This window comes from Contarinia nasturtii, unplaced genomic scaffold (genome assembly GCF_009176525.2).
Source record: "Contarinia nasturtii isolate CC-2019 unplaced genomic scaffold, AAFC_CNas_1.1 Cnas_scaffold_129, whole genome shotgun sequence".
NCBI classification, from domain to species: domain Eukaryota; kingdom Metazoa; phylum Arthropoda; class Insecta; order Diptera; family Cecidomyiidae; genus Contarinia; species Contarinia nasturtii.
Window position 1 is genome coordinate 853,116 of NW_022197486.1, and position 14,965 is coordinate 868,080.

Genomic DNA, 14,965 nt, shown 5'->3' on the forward strand with positions numbered 1-14,965 from the left:
TGTAGGTGTATATGATGTACATATTTTTTTGTGTGGTATTTTGATGGTTTCCATTGAATATTCCATAAGGGAGAGAATAGTTTTTAGCTGGTGTTAAGTTCGTGTTTTTGTAAATAGTTTTCACTCTATAAAACAAGACTTTTGTGATTTCCGTTTGATAGTGTCCAAATGCTTCACACTGCTGGTGGCGAATAGCACAATCGTACACTTTTTTAAAACTTGGTATCTTTTTTCAAAGAAGAAACATTCAATTTGATTCTGTCTGTTTCAATAAAGTCCGAGAATCGAAATACCATGTCAAAGTTTAAAATCGCAATCAAGTGTTTGAGAAAAACGAGAGAAAAAGGCTAATAGAAACCCCTGCATATTTTCGCCAGCTGAAAACGTGCAACTTCGGTTTGATCATAGATTAGTTTCGGAGCTGCTAGTTTAAAGATAAATCGAAAATCACCAAATAAAATTAAGAGTTAATTCAATTTCTCTGCGTATTTTAGCGAAAGAGCGTTTTTGACAAACTTAAGTTGCAAATATTTTGTTTTTCAATGATTCAAAAGGATTTTGGTCATGCATATATTTAAAATTAATCGAAAACTTTTCAACACCATTTTCAAGCCATCTTCCACTTCCAATGATTTTCGTTTAAAACATTTATTTTGTTATCAAGTACATACGTAGTGCTTGTATTATTGCATCTTTGGCATATGCACGAAACATATTATACGACAACATTCGTATGAAAATTTACTTACTTTATCCGAATACAATAGAAACTATGTGAAAGACTGGTTTTTCCGCTTTTGACCAAAGTCTATACAATATATAGATATTTTTTTAAGAGAAAAATGTAGCATAAAACATAATAATTTGTTCATTTTTTGCACTCTCTTGCTGTGGTTGAGCAAAGTACGGCAAAAACGAATTCAATGAGAAATTTCTGGATGTTGAACACTTTTTTTGCATATGATGGCGGTTTTAAATATTCAAAATAAAACATTGGTCACAGAGAACAAAAACCAGTTTTCGCGCTGATAGTTTAATGCTCATTTTAAGCGATGATTTAGAAAAGCTTGATTTAATGACACGCCACTATTCAGCACCAGAAAAAAATCACATAAATCGCGAAATTAAAAGGATATATAGACGAAGCGAAACGAAAAAAATCTACCGTTGAATTTGTGGCGATAGCATTGAATTGGCCATTTTAATTGTAATTTATTTTCAATAAATAATCAAAAAACAACTGACAGTTATATGAACGTTCATTGGACGCAATTCATTGGTTTGCGTTGACACCTCGGATTCCACTTGATTTGTGATTGAACACGCACACACATCTATTGTACCGTTTTTATGCACATCAGACGATATTGATGTAATATCTCTAAAAATATATACATTGAATGAGCCTAACCATAATGTTTTTTCCACAAAACCGATGTGATGACGGCTGAAAAGATTATACTTTACATTTAATATATTCATTAATAATGTTTCAATTCGCATGTAAAGAGAAGAAACATTTTTGCTATGCCAATGGATTTGTCTTGGCGCACTGCATAATTATGATGATCAGTCACTAGACAATATCGACAATTTACAAAACGTATACTCTCCACAAAACAAAACCAAAAATAGGCGAAATCCATCTAACGAACTGCACTGATTCAAAGTGACAATGTCGATAAAAGGAGTATCATCAGTAATCGGTCCCGGCGATAAGTATTTTGTGGAAAATAAATTTGCATTTTGTGCATTTTCAATTTTTAAAGTTTGGGCTTTTTTCAGTGACACATTGGCCTGGTGCGTTTTTTAAATTTTATGGCGTATAATTTGCATCTAGCTGCAGTTTCAGCATTAAAAAAAAACAATACACACAACAACCGAACAGATTACTGACAGCTACATATACTATATGAACTATGAGGAATAACAATGCATAAAAAAGCGTTCCAGAAGGAAACGGCCATGTGCGTATGAAGAGAGAGAAAAAAACAACTCGTATCGAACATACAGTCGATGAAACGGGAGTTTTGTGTATAACAAAAAAGTATATTCAAAAACACTCGCATCGCCCATAAATACAAAGACAGCCTTTGAACTGAGGAGTAGTAACGCCAACGAGAATGAATATGACGATGACAACAACGACGACACACATGTATATATGCATATATAAAAAACTTGGAAAAAAATCAAACAAAGCATGAAATAAATAAAATAATCTCGACGGATGGCAAATGATTGCAATAATTTTTCAATGTGCACTAAAAATAAACGACAAGCAGCTTAACAGTAGCATTCATGGCGTACAAATAATATCGTATACGAGATAGACGGCGTACGGCGCGGCTGTATCATAGACACAAATATATAGACGAAAACGACAATTGCACGACAGCGCTTTTTAAACCCTATCTTCATTGCTTTGGTGGCTCCGATTTCTCTCTCTCTCTCCCCCTCGCTCTATCTCTCTCTATCTCTATTTCTATCTATATCTCTCTATCCTTCTCTTTCATTGTTCCGTGATGGTTCGTTGGTCGCTCGATGCGATCCCTGTTGTTGCTCATTTTTGTTCAATGTGGTGTTCTATGACGACGCTCAATGCACCAAAAATGCATTTCACAAACACACGCTTGCGATCTCGCGAAACATTACGGTCTTTTTTTCTTTCGTGTATTTGATTTTGGTGTGTAAAGCGAGCGAAGCGCATAGAATGACAGAATGTTTGAAAAAGAAGAGAAAAAATATACGAATCGAGCAAAATACAACATGGACATAAAAATAAAAAAATAGAAGAAAAAAATAAAATGTTCATAGCAAGAAACAAAGCCCAACAACACCAAAATTGAAGTTCGATATATGTGTATACATATAATGCGATTCGTACACATTGCAAACAGTCAGACAATCTGTCTGTGTATTGGGTTATTTGGGGATTTTAACGTTAGCAAGTAATTGAGCTTTTCTGCCTCGCGAATATTTGTTTTTCTTTTGTTCCAGTCTATTTCTATTCGATGGTATTTTGTAGTTTTGTCGTCGAATGCACATCATTTGCAGAGCGCGCAAACGGACGTTTTTTCATCGTTCTCCATGCCGTTTGTGGCGCTCATTCGCCGTTATCCCATTCGATAGGCAACAAATCACATTTATTCGTTTTTTGCCTTTTAAAGAACCATGTGCTTTCAATACTTTCACTTAACGTTCTGCAAGATGTACTTGCATGTCTCCGTCTATTTGTTTTCTGGTTTTTCAATTTATTCCTCTTATTTTAGCTTAACCAGGCTTAATTCACAATTTTGCACTCGCATTCGCATTTGCTTCATTCCGAAATCCTCGGCTGTCTATTTTGTCTGTTTCGGTGTTTATTGTTTCGCTTAGCTGCTGGAAACTCCAACCATTTTAATGGCGATCATCCAAAAAAATGAGAACTATGTCCCATTGAATCCGACTATAAGCAATGCTATCGACTAAGGCATGAAAAAAACATTCAAAGAGATGAACTTGCTGGTTTTTGTTGCTGTTGCTGCAGAAAAATTCTCATTTCCGATTAAAACTTAAATTCGTATTCACCCTCATGCAACACGCATCGCACACATGAGCCCAATCTCATCCAATTGTCGCTGTTGAAAGAGTGATTTTTCAAACCATATTCATGTTCACACTTGCGCTATCGATTGAGTTAATTCGTAGTCAATTAAAAAGTGTAGCGTGACGAAATTTTATGAAGTGTACAAAAGTCGTTCCATTACTGGACGCATGCAACTATCTGGCAGATACTATCTGCCATGAAATCAGATAATCAAAACGCATTATGAGACGTAGTAAAACTTTGAATGGATTTAGAACAAAAAACAAGAAAAACGAAAAAAAGGAAACAACAAAAGCAACAACCAAAACGAAGTAAATTCAATGAAAGCACCAGCATGAAGCTATAAAATGGCAATAACTAACCGTTCAAAGCTCATTTTTCATCTCTCTACGTTCCGTTCATAAACTCACTCTATCTCGCTTACTCGCTCTTATGTCGCAGCAAAAATAGGGAATTTCTCATCATTTTTAATTAAAAATCTTTATTACACATCAAATGTGAAGCGTCTTAATACATTTCCAATTTAACTTGACAATGTGTGGCTATCCATTTCTCTGTCGCATAAGCATAAGCAATATACCCACCTTTTTGGCGACTATGCTACTCAATTTTTGCTCGACGCTTTCACTGTTTGAACGATGTTATTAATAAATTTATTGTGAGAAAAACGCATTTTATACGGTTTTATCATATGATTACTTTAATGTTACGGTTTTTTTTCGGTCAATCACATACAAAATAAATGAGATCTGAAATGTCATCGCTCCATTGCTTCGACTTGTTCTTTAAGAAATTCAATTTTCTGCGAATTTTCAATGATGCAATCACATTGATAGCCCATGTGCTGGCGCAGCAATTCCATTTTCTTTAGATTTTGATAGGTATTTTCCATGGTGGCCTCTTGTTGTGCAAAATTCTTCGCGGCTTGCATTAGAATCTAACGATTTAGAAACAATCGTTTGTGTATATGAGTCAATTGACAAAAAGAAAAAAAAGAAAAAAAATTATGAATAATCAAGAATATGATGATGAAGATTTCAAAACTGGCTATGACTTAACAAATTTGTATATGATACATACATCATTGGATCGTGAACCTCGAACAATTTGACGTCCAACGGAAGCGACATTATTCACGGTGCCTGCAACTCGATCGGCTAAACGACGTTTCGAATCATTAAATAGATTTTTAGCACTGCTGCTCGATGCTGATGCCATCGCTTAAACTCTTTGTGTCTTTCTAATTTATCTCTTTAACACACCCAGCTGTCGTTTGCAAAAACAATTTGTTTATGCAATACTCATAAAATTAAGCATTGTCTCCGATCGCAAAACTGTCTATGAATCAAAAGCACGCACACGAAGCGAATGTGTCAATTCTTTAGTCCTTTCAGTCATCGCTGACTGGAAGATTCAATGGCCTTACACAAGATTTGATACGAATGAACTGTGAAAAACAATTGTATACGATATTTACCTTCAAAACATTTAATTCACTCTGTCAATGTCAATTGTCATTGAATGAGAAGTGTTATGCGGTGTCCTCTATCGGAAATCTCACGAATTTAAGTGGAGCTATAGATGTTGAATATATGGATCTTTCGATCGATGTATTTCAAATTAAAATGAATTCGGTTAGCCGTTGGAAAGTAATATGTAAAGTAAACCCCATTTATTTTCATAGTTTGTTTGTTTATTAATTTTGTTTTGTAATAATTAATATGATGCGCAACGGTGACGCAGTTTTTATTCGAAGCTGTGATTCTTTTGTATCTTGTAAACAGATAGACACTAGATTTATTTTTATTGTTGTTCAAACAATTGTAAACAAACTTGTTATTCTTTGTTGATTTGCATTCTTAAATCTAGTCTAGAAACAATAGCATCGGCATTTTGTAAAAAGACAAACGCTATATATACGTGTGTGTTTTTGGGTGTTATGTGTGAATATTGTTTGTATACATAAAGTAAAATCCGTGTATCTGTTTGAACAATTCTTACAATTCTAATTTTTTATAATTACATTCTCCTTATTAATTTCATTAGAAAAAAATCACAAACATATATAATTTATTAATTTCAACATAATCTGTTTACGTTGAATTTTCCTTTTGTAACAGTAAATACATTTCATCGTCGATTTGATTTTTTCTTCAAAATAAATACAATTTTTGCCATAAATTAATGAGTTATTTAATCTGAATCGAAAAATGTCCAAAAAAATAATGTCTGCAACTGAACTAAAAATTAATCGATAATTTTCTTCATTATATGTGTATGATGTTTTGTTTGTTGTAATATGAATTCGGTGTAAGTAAGCTTAATTATTATGCTGGTGAATAAACACAATGGCCATTTGTATGAAATTCCGTTTCTCTAAAAAAATAATTTTTCAACGCAACACAGGTGATCGTCAACTTGTTTAAAAGTGTCTATATAGCTATAGCTACTTGAATGGTTGATGTTAATACTCGATTATATTGATCCATTTACATCATTTCAACTCACATTTTCTATTCACTTTGATACGGTGTATTCCGAATATTTCATTTAAAATTTAAATCGTTAAAATTACATGCATTTAAATAGTTGTCAAAGGGGATGCAAGATAGCAAAAACAAACAAAAAAAACTCTATATAAGTTGCGTGTGAAGTGGTGACTAAAAGAAGATATTGGTTGGTAGATTGGAATGCGCTTGTAGTTGAATCGATGTTTGTCACAATATTGTGGTAGTTAATTTGCAGTTTTGCCGCAAACGATAGCAACATTTGATCCAAATGTTCGAATCGGCATTATTATTTATTTATTCAATTCATGATTTCATTGGCTGTCCGCCAACTGTTATGGACTTGATCGCAAGCCACCGTATTGCTAACATTTGTGTGAGATACATTGAAATGACTAATCAGTGCCGGCGAATTCTTTTGATCTGAATAATTTATCAATTGAATATCGTATGGATGATGTGGTGGATGATGTGGCGTTGTCGCTGTTGTTGGTACAACATTGTGATGATTTTGATGATTTGGATGATGATTTGGATGATGATTTGGATGCTGATTCATTGATGAGTGATTATGCATTAGTCGAGGAATATTTATGCTTTCGTTGGGCGTCATATTGAGGGTTTGAGCATGTGATGGGACTTGGGCTGAATCGGGAACGGGATCGTATATGATGTAATCATCGGCAAGCGCAATCTGTGTATTGCTGTCCATATTATAATAGGTAGCTGTGTGTGGATGCATATTTGATGGTGCTGTTACTGGTGACATTGATTCTGAGATCATATTCGGTGCGGTTTTACTCATTTCCTCTTGGCTATACGAATATGTTGACTCAAAATTAGTGTCCAACGGCACCGCCGTTGGCGTTGGTTCAACAATTGGATTACGAATCTGAATCTGTAAACCAATCGTTGTACAATCTGGTTGGGTGGACGCCTTTGATTTTTTCCCTAATTTTGGTTCGCGTGGTGCTTTCGGTTGTCTTGGTTTTTTTGGTTCGCGCGGACTCTTTGCCTTAGTTACGGTTGTATTTTTCTCCAATTTTGTTGGAGATTGTGAATGCTTAACATCAGTTTGTTGTTGAGTGAACTGCTTGAATACATCCTCGAACGTGTTACTATTGGTTGATTTAGTTGATGGTTGTGTTGACACTTTTGATGGACGTATCGCAACACTGAACGGTAATGAGCCATCATTTTCATTTTCAGTCCAATCTAATAAAGCGCCGCCAAACAAAATACGTAAAAGAAACACCGAAAGAAAAAATAAATATAGAACCAAAATAGAAAAATAAATAAGAAAAAAAAGAACAGAAAAACAATAAATTAGAAATGGACATTTATAATGAAATGATTGTTGTGTTTTAGCTAAGGAATTTGACTGTTTTCATACTTGTCCTAGTCGATTTGGCTAATGTTCCGTTCGTTTGAGCCTTTTTGATGATCGGTTTTGAACCAAGTGTGGCCTGTTCCGATTTCTCCATGTGCATCGCTTCTTTATTTTTCGTTGCAGCTGTAGACCTCCTTCGTGGCTTCTTTTTTGGTTCGATAGACGATGGTGATGGCGATTGCAATGATGTTGTCGTCGTCATCATCATTCCCGGATTATCGCCTTCATTTGTCAAAATTTCATTTTTGACTGGGGTTTGTGTTGGTGTTGTTGGTGCCTTGAACAGTTCATAATTTGCAATTGTTTCAATTTTCACTGACACTTCCGACGTAGATTCTGGTATTTTAACATCGCCAATCGATACATCGGTTCCTTGTACCACCGATTCAATGCATGCCATTATCGCACTTATCGATGTAAATTGGCGTCGACTGGTCTTTTTTACGATGCCATTTACCAGTTTCTCCGTAATATCACGTTTTTTCGGCATTTTCTTTTGTTTATGTTTTTCTTTTTGCATCGACTCATAACCGCTTGAATTGATCATACTATTTGTCATCGAATCTTGACTACTATTTATATTTTCACATCCACTAAAACTGGTATTTGTAATGTTCAAGGTACTGCTATTCATCGTGGTATTTGTCATGCTATCCAACGTACCATTCAAATTACTGTTTAACGTGCTATTGTTTGAAATATTTGCATCGTTTGATTTACGCGATCGTTTCTTTTTAACTTTTTCTTTGTCGCCCATTTGTTTTCCATTTTCCGTACCATTTTCGGTTTGACTCTTCGATCGTTTTTTCTTTCGTTTTGATCGTTTTGGTTTTCCCACTTTGCGCCAACGGCCAGTCAGCCAATCTTCATCATTCTCATCGACACGTTTTCGCCGACTCTTTTTTCCGTCATCCTCTGACATATCCATTATGTAATCGTCGTCAAATGTTTCCAAACCATCGACCGGCGGCAGTTCATCTTCAGCAGTTTCAGCTTCGCCATCATCCACATCATCTTCGTCCAGTGTGAGTGTCAATGCACCAGTAATAGCTGCCTTCACATCTTCGGGAACATTTGGATTATTTTGTATTTCATCCATATCCACATCTGGGTTACGTTCCTTGAACGATTTCTTCAATAATGGATTGCATTGCTTCTTTAACGATTGCAATACATTTTGTGGCACATTTGAATTACTGAAATTGGACAAACGAAATTCATCATTACTGAATGAATTTAGCATTAAAAAAATGTACATGACTTTTGGTGATTCATGGCATAGATGCAAACACTTACTTTTTGTTGACTAAAATATCTTGATCGCTTGGAAGTGGAGCTGGTTTAGCTGCCGATGATGGATCTTCAGGATGTGGAGCGACATCGTTACCCATAATCCAATCATCATATTTGTCCGGTTGAAATCGCTTGACAAATGTGTCCATGGATATTTTCACCATATCAGAGCTACACAATCAAATGCAAATTATTATTAAATTGAACGAATATTTTCAAAAATCAAGTGTGATTACATTTATTTGGCGTTAAAAATTATTTACCTGCAACAACATTGTACCGCTCGTTTTCCATATTCAACCCAACGTGGCATAGCAAAATTGGTCGATTCGGCACAATTGAAACCATGATTAAATCCAGCATGGTAACCAAAAGGAAATGTTATCATAATTTCCTTCTCTTCTTGTGTAATCTGATTGGAAATGAATAGTTATGATAAATACGCATAAAGATTCGAAGTGAACGATTTTCGTTGAAAATGTTTAAAATGTGACCATTATATTTACCTTATTAAAGGGAATATTATGTTGTTTGAGTATTTGTGGACTGATCAGTGTCATTTTATGACGCAGATAGGCGTTACAGCTTTTATAACTCGAGTGAAAGTATTTATTGGCCATTTTTTCAAGTTTTCGTCCGTATTCTGGTGGTACGGCATACCACGTTTTTGGTTTGCCAAAATGTAAATAATTTATTGAATACAGGTCCATATCTTCGGTGTGCCATGCAAATGTTGTTTTCCACATGCCAAAATATAGATACGCCGTATTCACACCATCAATTTGTATGCCATAATCTTCATTGACATAATCAAGAATGGTACCTAATCGATTAATGTTCCATTCATTGCAATCGCTATCCGTTAAACTTCCACTAACATCGGCACCATAAATTGGTGCAACATATGTGATATTTTTCCAATATTTTCGCTCCAAATCTTCATAATCGAAATGTTTCGGTGTTTGAAATCGATCAGTATTTGCAAGATCTCTGAATTGTTGAATTGTTAAGGGTTTCTTTTGAATATTTATCTGTTGATATAGTCCCTGTTTGCCGGTTACAACTTGACATATGGGCGCCGGAATCGTTATCGACATATTATCAATATCATATCCATTCTTGCGTGGCTTCCATTCCGGAGGTGGAATCACCTAATGCGAACAGAGAAAAAAAAATGCAAAAGAAATATGAGTTTCATTTTTATCCATTTAATAGCGTACACATATCATAAATTCACATCGCGAATTGAATCGCGTATTTTTTTTATCATTTTAAATTGCTTTCGTTGACATCATTAAAACGTGAGCTTATTATAAGAACATTTTTGATAATATGAAATAGTATAAAAGTCGATGTTTACCTTAGCCAATCCGGCTTTGTGTGCACCCTTTGATTCCATATATTCAACATATTTATCGAAATGTTTGAATTCTTCCCACGTCGGACGAAACACTTGTATCTTCGGTACTTCAGACATGATTCCGTTTGGCGCTCTCCACTTTCGTATCCAAGCTACTTTCTATTATCCTTTTAACACTATGTGTGATTGTTACACACACACTATTTCCCGAATTTATTCATACACTCTTTATCTAGTTAAAAAGAAAAGTAAAATAAACATTTTCACATTTATCAAATATTCAAAATCAATTTTTTTCAATTTGTTCAAAAAAAAAAAATTCTCTACAAATACTAAACGGTCGAAAAATTAGAGTAGCTTATGATGAAATAAAAATAAATTGATTGAAATCGAACCAGACAGTAACTACAGAGGTGGCACCGCTTTCACAATTGAATGGAGTGATCCGAATTAAAAACGAAACATTGAAAATTCATTGAGATGAGTCACCAATTGCTTAAACTTTACTATGAAAAAAAGGCCTTAAGGATAATTGAAAAAATGTCGCGCTGTAATTCACAGCGATTGTGCTCAACCAATTTATCATTTGATCTTTTTATTTTCAACGTAAATTCATAAAGTTTCAAGCAAGGGTTGAAAAATTACTAAGTATCGAAATGTAATTGATGGATGCAAAATTAATTAAAACATAATTGAACACTTAAACATAGTCGTGACTTGTAAATTTTAACATAGTAGACAATAAATATTCTAATCATCAAATAAATATTAAGAAGAAAAATTAATTTATTGGTGGAACAAAAATTGCGAGAGAGAAACGGAATTTCCGAAAAATGTTAGAAAACTAAATGATTTTCAAGCAAACATGTGAATTGATGTTTGTTGATGTTTGGCAATGTGTTTCTAATTCACAAATGTACGTCAATTTTCAAGTATAAACATGTCTTAGCGTAGTCCAACTTTAAACTTAATTTAAATACCAATAACACAGCCGATGATTCTGTTGAGTAAATTCGTCGAATTGAATAAAAGGGAGGCAAAGCGATGCAACATATAATAAGACAAGTGAGTGAGATGACAAGTATAGTTGATATACAAAAGGTATAAGCAAGAGATCTATATGCACTACCGATTCAAGTACACACTATGTAAGTATGCGTTTGTGTGTGTGTGCGTGTGCGAGTATGGCTTTTGGCGTACGTGACAAAATCGGCTATCGAATCCTACAAACGACATTTGCCAAAACTAATGCACTAATACAATCATAACACAGCGCGCATATCGTTCAAACAATATTCATACACCGAATCGAGTTTTCCGGACTCAAATTTGGACTAATTCATTCAACCGAACGAAAAAAAATGCATCAACTTTTTTTTATAGGTGCAGAAAACTCACTCACACTAAAACAAAATCGCTGCGATAAAGTAAATGAAAAAAATAAACGCTGAAAATGATTAATTACTTAATATTGTTGTCCGCACGTGAATTTGCGAAGAGCAAACAACATTTGCTCGAATGAATTCAAAACAAAATAAACAATTCAAAAAAATGAAAAGTGTGCGTAGTACTTCATTTCTCTCTCCCATTTCTGTTGAATTTTCACCAATGATTGTAAACATAAACAAGATGGTGGTAACACTGAACTTATAACTATTCGACCGAATGATGCACCTGAACCATCTTATGGTAGAGAATATGAACTTACGTTTATTTAATATTGAATTGTTGCTGTCAATAATTGCAATATTCCACTTATTCGCCACAAAAATCTACAAATTCAGCAATCATATTCACTTTTTGACATATGTACTCACACACGCTCATTGTTTTGTCTTTTCAGCAATTCAAGTGGCCACATTTGTTTTGGTTTCGTTTTTTTTCTCTTTGCTTCTTTTGTTTCGGTTGAAATTGAAAATTTCCTTTATTGCACTGATGTTATGGAGATATTTCCCCCCCTTCCTTTGCAATTACTTGATACTATCACAAAATTGAATAGAATTGATAGACGAAAAACAGGACGACATGGTGGGTTTTTTAGCATTTGAAAGAACTCGCGAAACACATTAAAAATTGTATCAAATATTTAACAAATAAAAAATATTCATCACTTTTATTATGAATATAAATCAAGTAAAACACTATAAAATTTACAGCATGCACACAAACACACACGATAAAACGAATGAATTTCCACAATTTCGTAATTTATGGCTTCTGTTTTCGTCCAACTTTGATTTTTAAGCTTGGATACTTGATAATTTGCATTTATTCTTTCTTTCTTTCTCACCCCGTTCGAATTCTCTTCGAATGTGTGTGTGTGTGTGTGTGTGTTGTAGTGAGAGTGTTTTTTTCGTGTGTGATTACTTTTGATGGTGATCACTAGCGGCACCAAATTGTTATGTGATGGATAAATCTGTTTCAGAATGTCGCAAACGACAGAGACAGCTGTAGTGATCTGAATTGTTTTTGAAGTATCAAATGAACGCCATCTTTGGACAAAAATCCACATTTTTCGCCATAAATCGGAAATGTAGATAATTAAAACAATAAATAATCTTTAAATTGGATTTTTGTTTCGTTTTTGTTTTCGCTAATAGTAAATCAAAAAAATGATGAAACTCAACTTTTATTTTGATATTTTATTTTATTTTCAAAATTTAAATGTGCATTTAGCAGCAGATATATTTATGTATATGTCTGTAAGAGTCTGCAAAAAATGTCTTTTAAGTTCTATCATTTTTGTAAATATGAGATTCTAGAAAAAAGATTGTTGTTGAACCGATGCTGCGGCTTTTTTTGCGGCCAACATCAGTTCTTTCCCGTTTTTCGAAATGGCAACAGCAGCATCGTTACCTAGAGTTGATCAGAAAAAAAAAATGAAAAAAATGGAAATGATTCAAAAATTAATGGAAAGGAATTGAAAATGAAATTATAAAAGAAAGTATGACCACAACAACATTGCTTTAATTTGAGATTTGGTAGTAGTATTATAGTAGTAGTAGTGTTGAGATCGTTGAACACTGTGAAAAGAGAAAAAAATGCCATTAATATGCTTAATATGGAATAGTACTGTCTATCAATCAGAAAAAAAGACAAGAAACACAAAATAAGTCACCATTAATTAATAAATCAATATCAGTCTAAAATGAATGAAAATAAAATAATAATTGATGTAATTGCAAACGATACTTACTCATACAGCGTAAATTACTCGTAGACGGAGTAAACTACGGGAGACGGCCGAGGAGAAAATTCATTTAATTTGTTCCGGGAAGAATACGATTGTGTACCGGTTCGTAGTTGGGGAAAACTAGAAAACTGATCGATACAAATTCGATACGATAGGCAACTTGCCGGCTTGTTGGTTTGAAATGTCTCACCAGTCAGTCAAATACACGCACAACACATTCAAATCGGTTTTTCGTTGACAGTGGCCGATATTGAACAGCGAATGCGTTGGCTACTATGCAAAATATGACAATTACCTTTTGTTGTTGTTACTGGTGTCGTATGTCCGTACATTCGCAGTACAATGTTGTCGCTGTGACGGTGCTCGTACAACATATTGACTACTACCAAATCTCAAATATTTGTTAGCAATCTGTTATTTGCTGTTGCGACTTTTTGTTTGTGTTTGTGGTCAAACTATATAGTTTCTTATAATAGAATTAATGTGAATGATGATAATGGAACAGAATGGAAAATGAATCGAAGGAATGGATCAGGAATTGTAGAGTAATGGAATACTAATTTTTAAGAAAGTATGCCTTAATCGTTACTTTTGATGTTATGTGGTGAATAACGATTATAATGTCCCCAAATCGCATTCATGAATTTTTCATTGTATTTCACTGGTAAATATTCCAACAATTTCTGATTGTAGACAATCGAATTGCTGCCATCGGTGCCTCCTTGACTCTTTGAATTCTGTTCACGAATTTTGCATACGGCAAAAGCGGCCTGTGGAAGTGATGGCATTTTATCTACAAAATAAATTCAAATAATATTCATACTATTTATATGGAAAAATTGACGTATTTTATTTCAAAACAACAACACTCTCTTTTTTTCTCGTTCAATGTTTTTCATGTTTCATTATAAAAAAAGTCTACATAAACAAAACCAATGAATCATATATGTCCTTACATTGAATAAATATGAAACAGTAAATGAATGCCAATTGTTTTATAATCCGATATAAAAATTGGTGGAATTTCACGTGTGAAATTTGTTGCTTTGCCACAAAGAAAATGTTCGTTTGACTTAAAATCACCATTAAAACTTGTTTAGATAAAGAAAATGAAGTCTATAAAATCACAATGTTCGTCTTTAATCAAAATTAACACTTGATTTAACGATGCTATTTTATTATTATGAATTTGTAAAATTTTCGATTCGAATACGTAGTAAATGATCGATCGTGTTGTCCTTTTTTGTATTTTGCACTTTAAAATATCAATTATTCAATAATTGCTATTCTAGCACATCAATCAAATGTTTTGTTGTTTTTTTCGTCATAAAATTATTTTTCAAAAAATGTTATTGCACTTTGCATATACTTTCACTTTTTTGGATGCGGTTTTTGATTTCGTAATTCAATAAAAATCCTTGCAAATATGAAAAAAAAATCGAGTATGAACTGATTTCAATTATTTATTATTATTGTTATTTTCATTAGCTGATTGAAACTCTTGGTGTAACACAAGCAATTTATTCTCCTTGAAATTTCCTTGTACAGGCAACGTTCGCTCTTGTTATCATTAAACGACTGATCGAACGAATCAAACGCAACACTGTAAAAGCGTAATTTAAATAATTGAAAA

At 33.7% G+C, this 14,965-nt stretch overlaps 3 protein-coding genes across 7 annotated transcripts; all 3 read right to left on the bottom strand.

The window, feature by feature from the left end:
- Window positions 1–4,267: 4,267 nt before the first annotated feature.
- On the bottom strand, window positions 4,268–5,072 carry LOC116346775 (BLOC-1-related complex subunit 7). Its single transcript, XM_031776984.1, has 2 exons — window positions 4,670–5,072; window positions 4,268–4,526 (listed from the first exon to the last, which is right to left on the bottom strand). The coding sequence occupies exons 1-2, from the start codon at window positions 4,805–4,807 to the stop codon at window positions 4,347–4,349; spliced, it is 318 nt and encodes a 105-aa protein (XP_031632844.1). The 5' UTR covers window positions 4,808–5,072; the 3' UTR covers window positions 4,268–4,346.
- Window positions 5,073–5,292: 220 nt separating this feature from the next.
- Window positions 5,293–12,514, bottom strand: LOC116340967 (probable lysine-specific demethylase 4B). Of its 5 annotated transcripts, none has more exons than XM_031767774.1 (7): window positions 11,957–12,514; window positions 10,140–10,371; window positions 9,286–9,930; window positions 9,043–9,191; window positions 8,783–8,950; window positions 7,490–8,682; window positions 5,293–7,311 (listed from the first exon to the last, which is right to left on the bottom strand). In XM_031767774.1, the coding sequence occupies exons 2-7, from the start codon at window positions 10,254–10,256 to the stop codon at window positions 6,398–6,400; spliced, it is 3,186 nt and encodes a 1,061-aa protein (XP_031623634.1). In that variant the 5' UTR covers window positions 10,257–10,371; window positions 11,957–12,514; the 3' UTR covers window positions 5,293–6,397. The 5 variants fall into 5 exon arrangements, with proteins under 5 accessions (XP_031623634.1, XP_031623614.1, XP_031623651.1 ...); XM_031767754.1 differs by having other exon boundaries at window positions 11,848–12,514; XM_031767791.1 differs by lacking the exon at window positions 11,957–12,514 and adding an exon at window positions 11,711–11,728.
- Window positions 12,515–12,815: 301 nt separating this feature from the next.
- On the bottom strand, window positions 12,816–14,638 carry LOC116341036. Its single transcript, XM_031767887.1, has 3 exons — window positions 14,289–14,638; window positions 13,922–14,125; window positions 12,816–12,995 (listed from the first exon to the last, which is right to left on the bottom strand). The coding sequence occupies exons 1-3, from the start codon at window positions 14,416–14,418 to the stop codon at window positions 12,898–12,900; spliced, it is 432 nt and encodes a 143-aa protein (XP_031623747.1). The 5' UTR covers window positions 14,419–14,638; the 3' UTR covers window positions 12,816–12,897.
- Between the last annotated feature and the right edge of the window lie 327 nt (window positions 14,639–14,965).

Excerpts from the sequence above, each read along its gene's own strand:
- LOC116346775 (XM_031776984.1), bottom strand. The coding sequence starts at position 4,807 with ATGGCATCAGCATCGAGCAGCAGTGCTAAAAATCTATTTAATGATTCG. Across the intron at positions 4,527-4,669 it reads GAGGTTCACGATCCAATGAT|ATTCTAATGCAAGCCGCGAA; the intron begins GTATGTATCATA and ends CTAAATCGTTAG.
- LOC116340967 (XM_031767774.1), bottom strand. The coding sequence starts at position 10,256 with ATGTCTGAAGTACCGAAGATACAAGTGTTTCGTCCGACGTGGGAAGAA. Across the intron at positions 9,192-9,285 it reads ATAATATTCCCTTTAATAAG|ATTACACAAGAAGAGAAGGA; the intron begins GTAAATATAATG and ends ATTTCCAATCAG. Across the intron at positions 7,312-7,489 it reads AGCCAAATCGACTAGGACAA|ATTGGACTGAAAATGAAAAT; the intron begins GTATGAAAACAG and ends GCGCTTTATTAG.
- LOC116341036 (XM_031767887.1), bottom strand. The coding sequence starts at position 14,418 with ATGGTGATTTTAAGTCAAACGAACATTTTCTTTGTGGCAAAGCAACAA. Across the intron at positions 14,126-14,288 it reads CTGTTTCATATTTATTCAAT|ATAAAATGCCATCACTTCCA; the intron begins GTAAGGACATAT and ends TTTATTTTGTAG. Across the intron at positions 12,996-13,921 it reads TTCACCACATAACATCAAAA|GTAACGATGCTGCTGTTGCC; the intron begins GTAACGATTAAG and ends GATCAACTCTAG.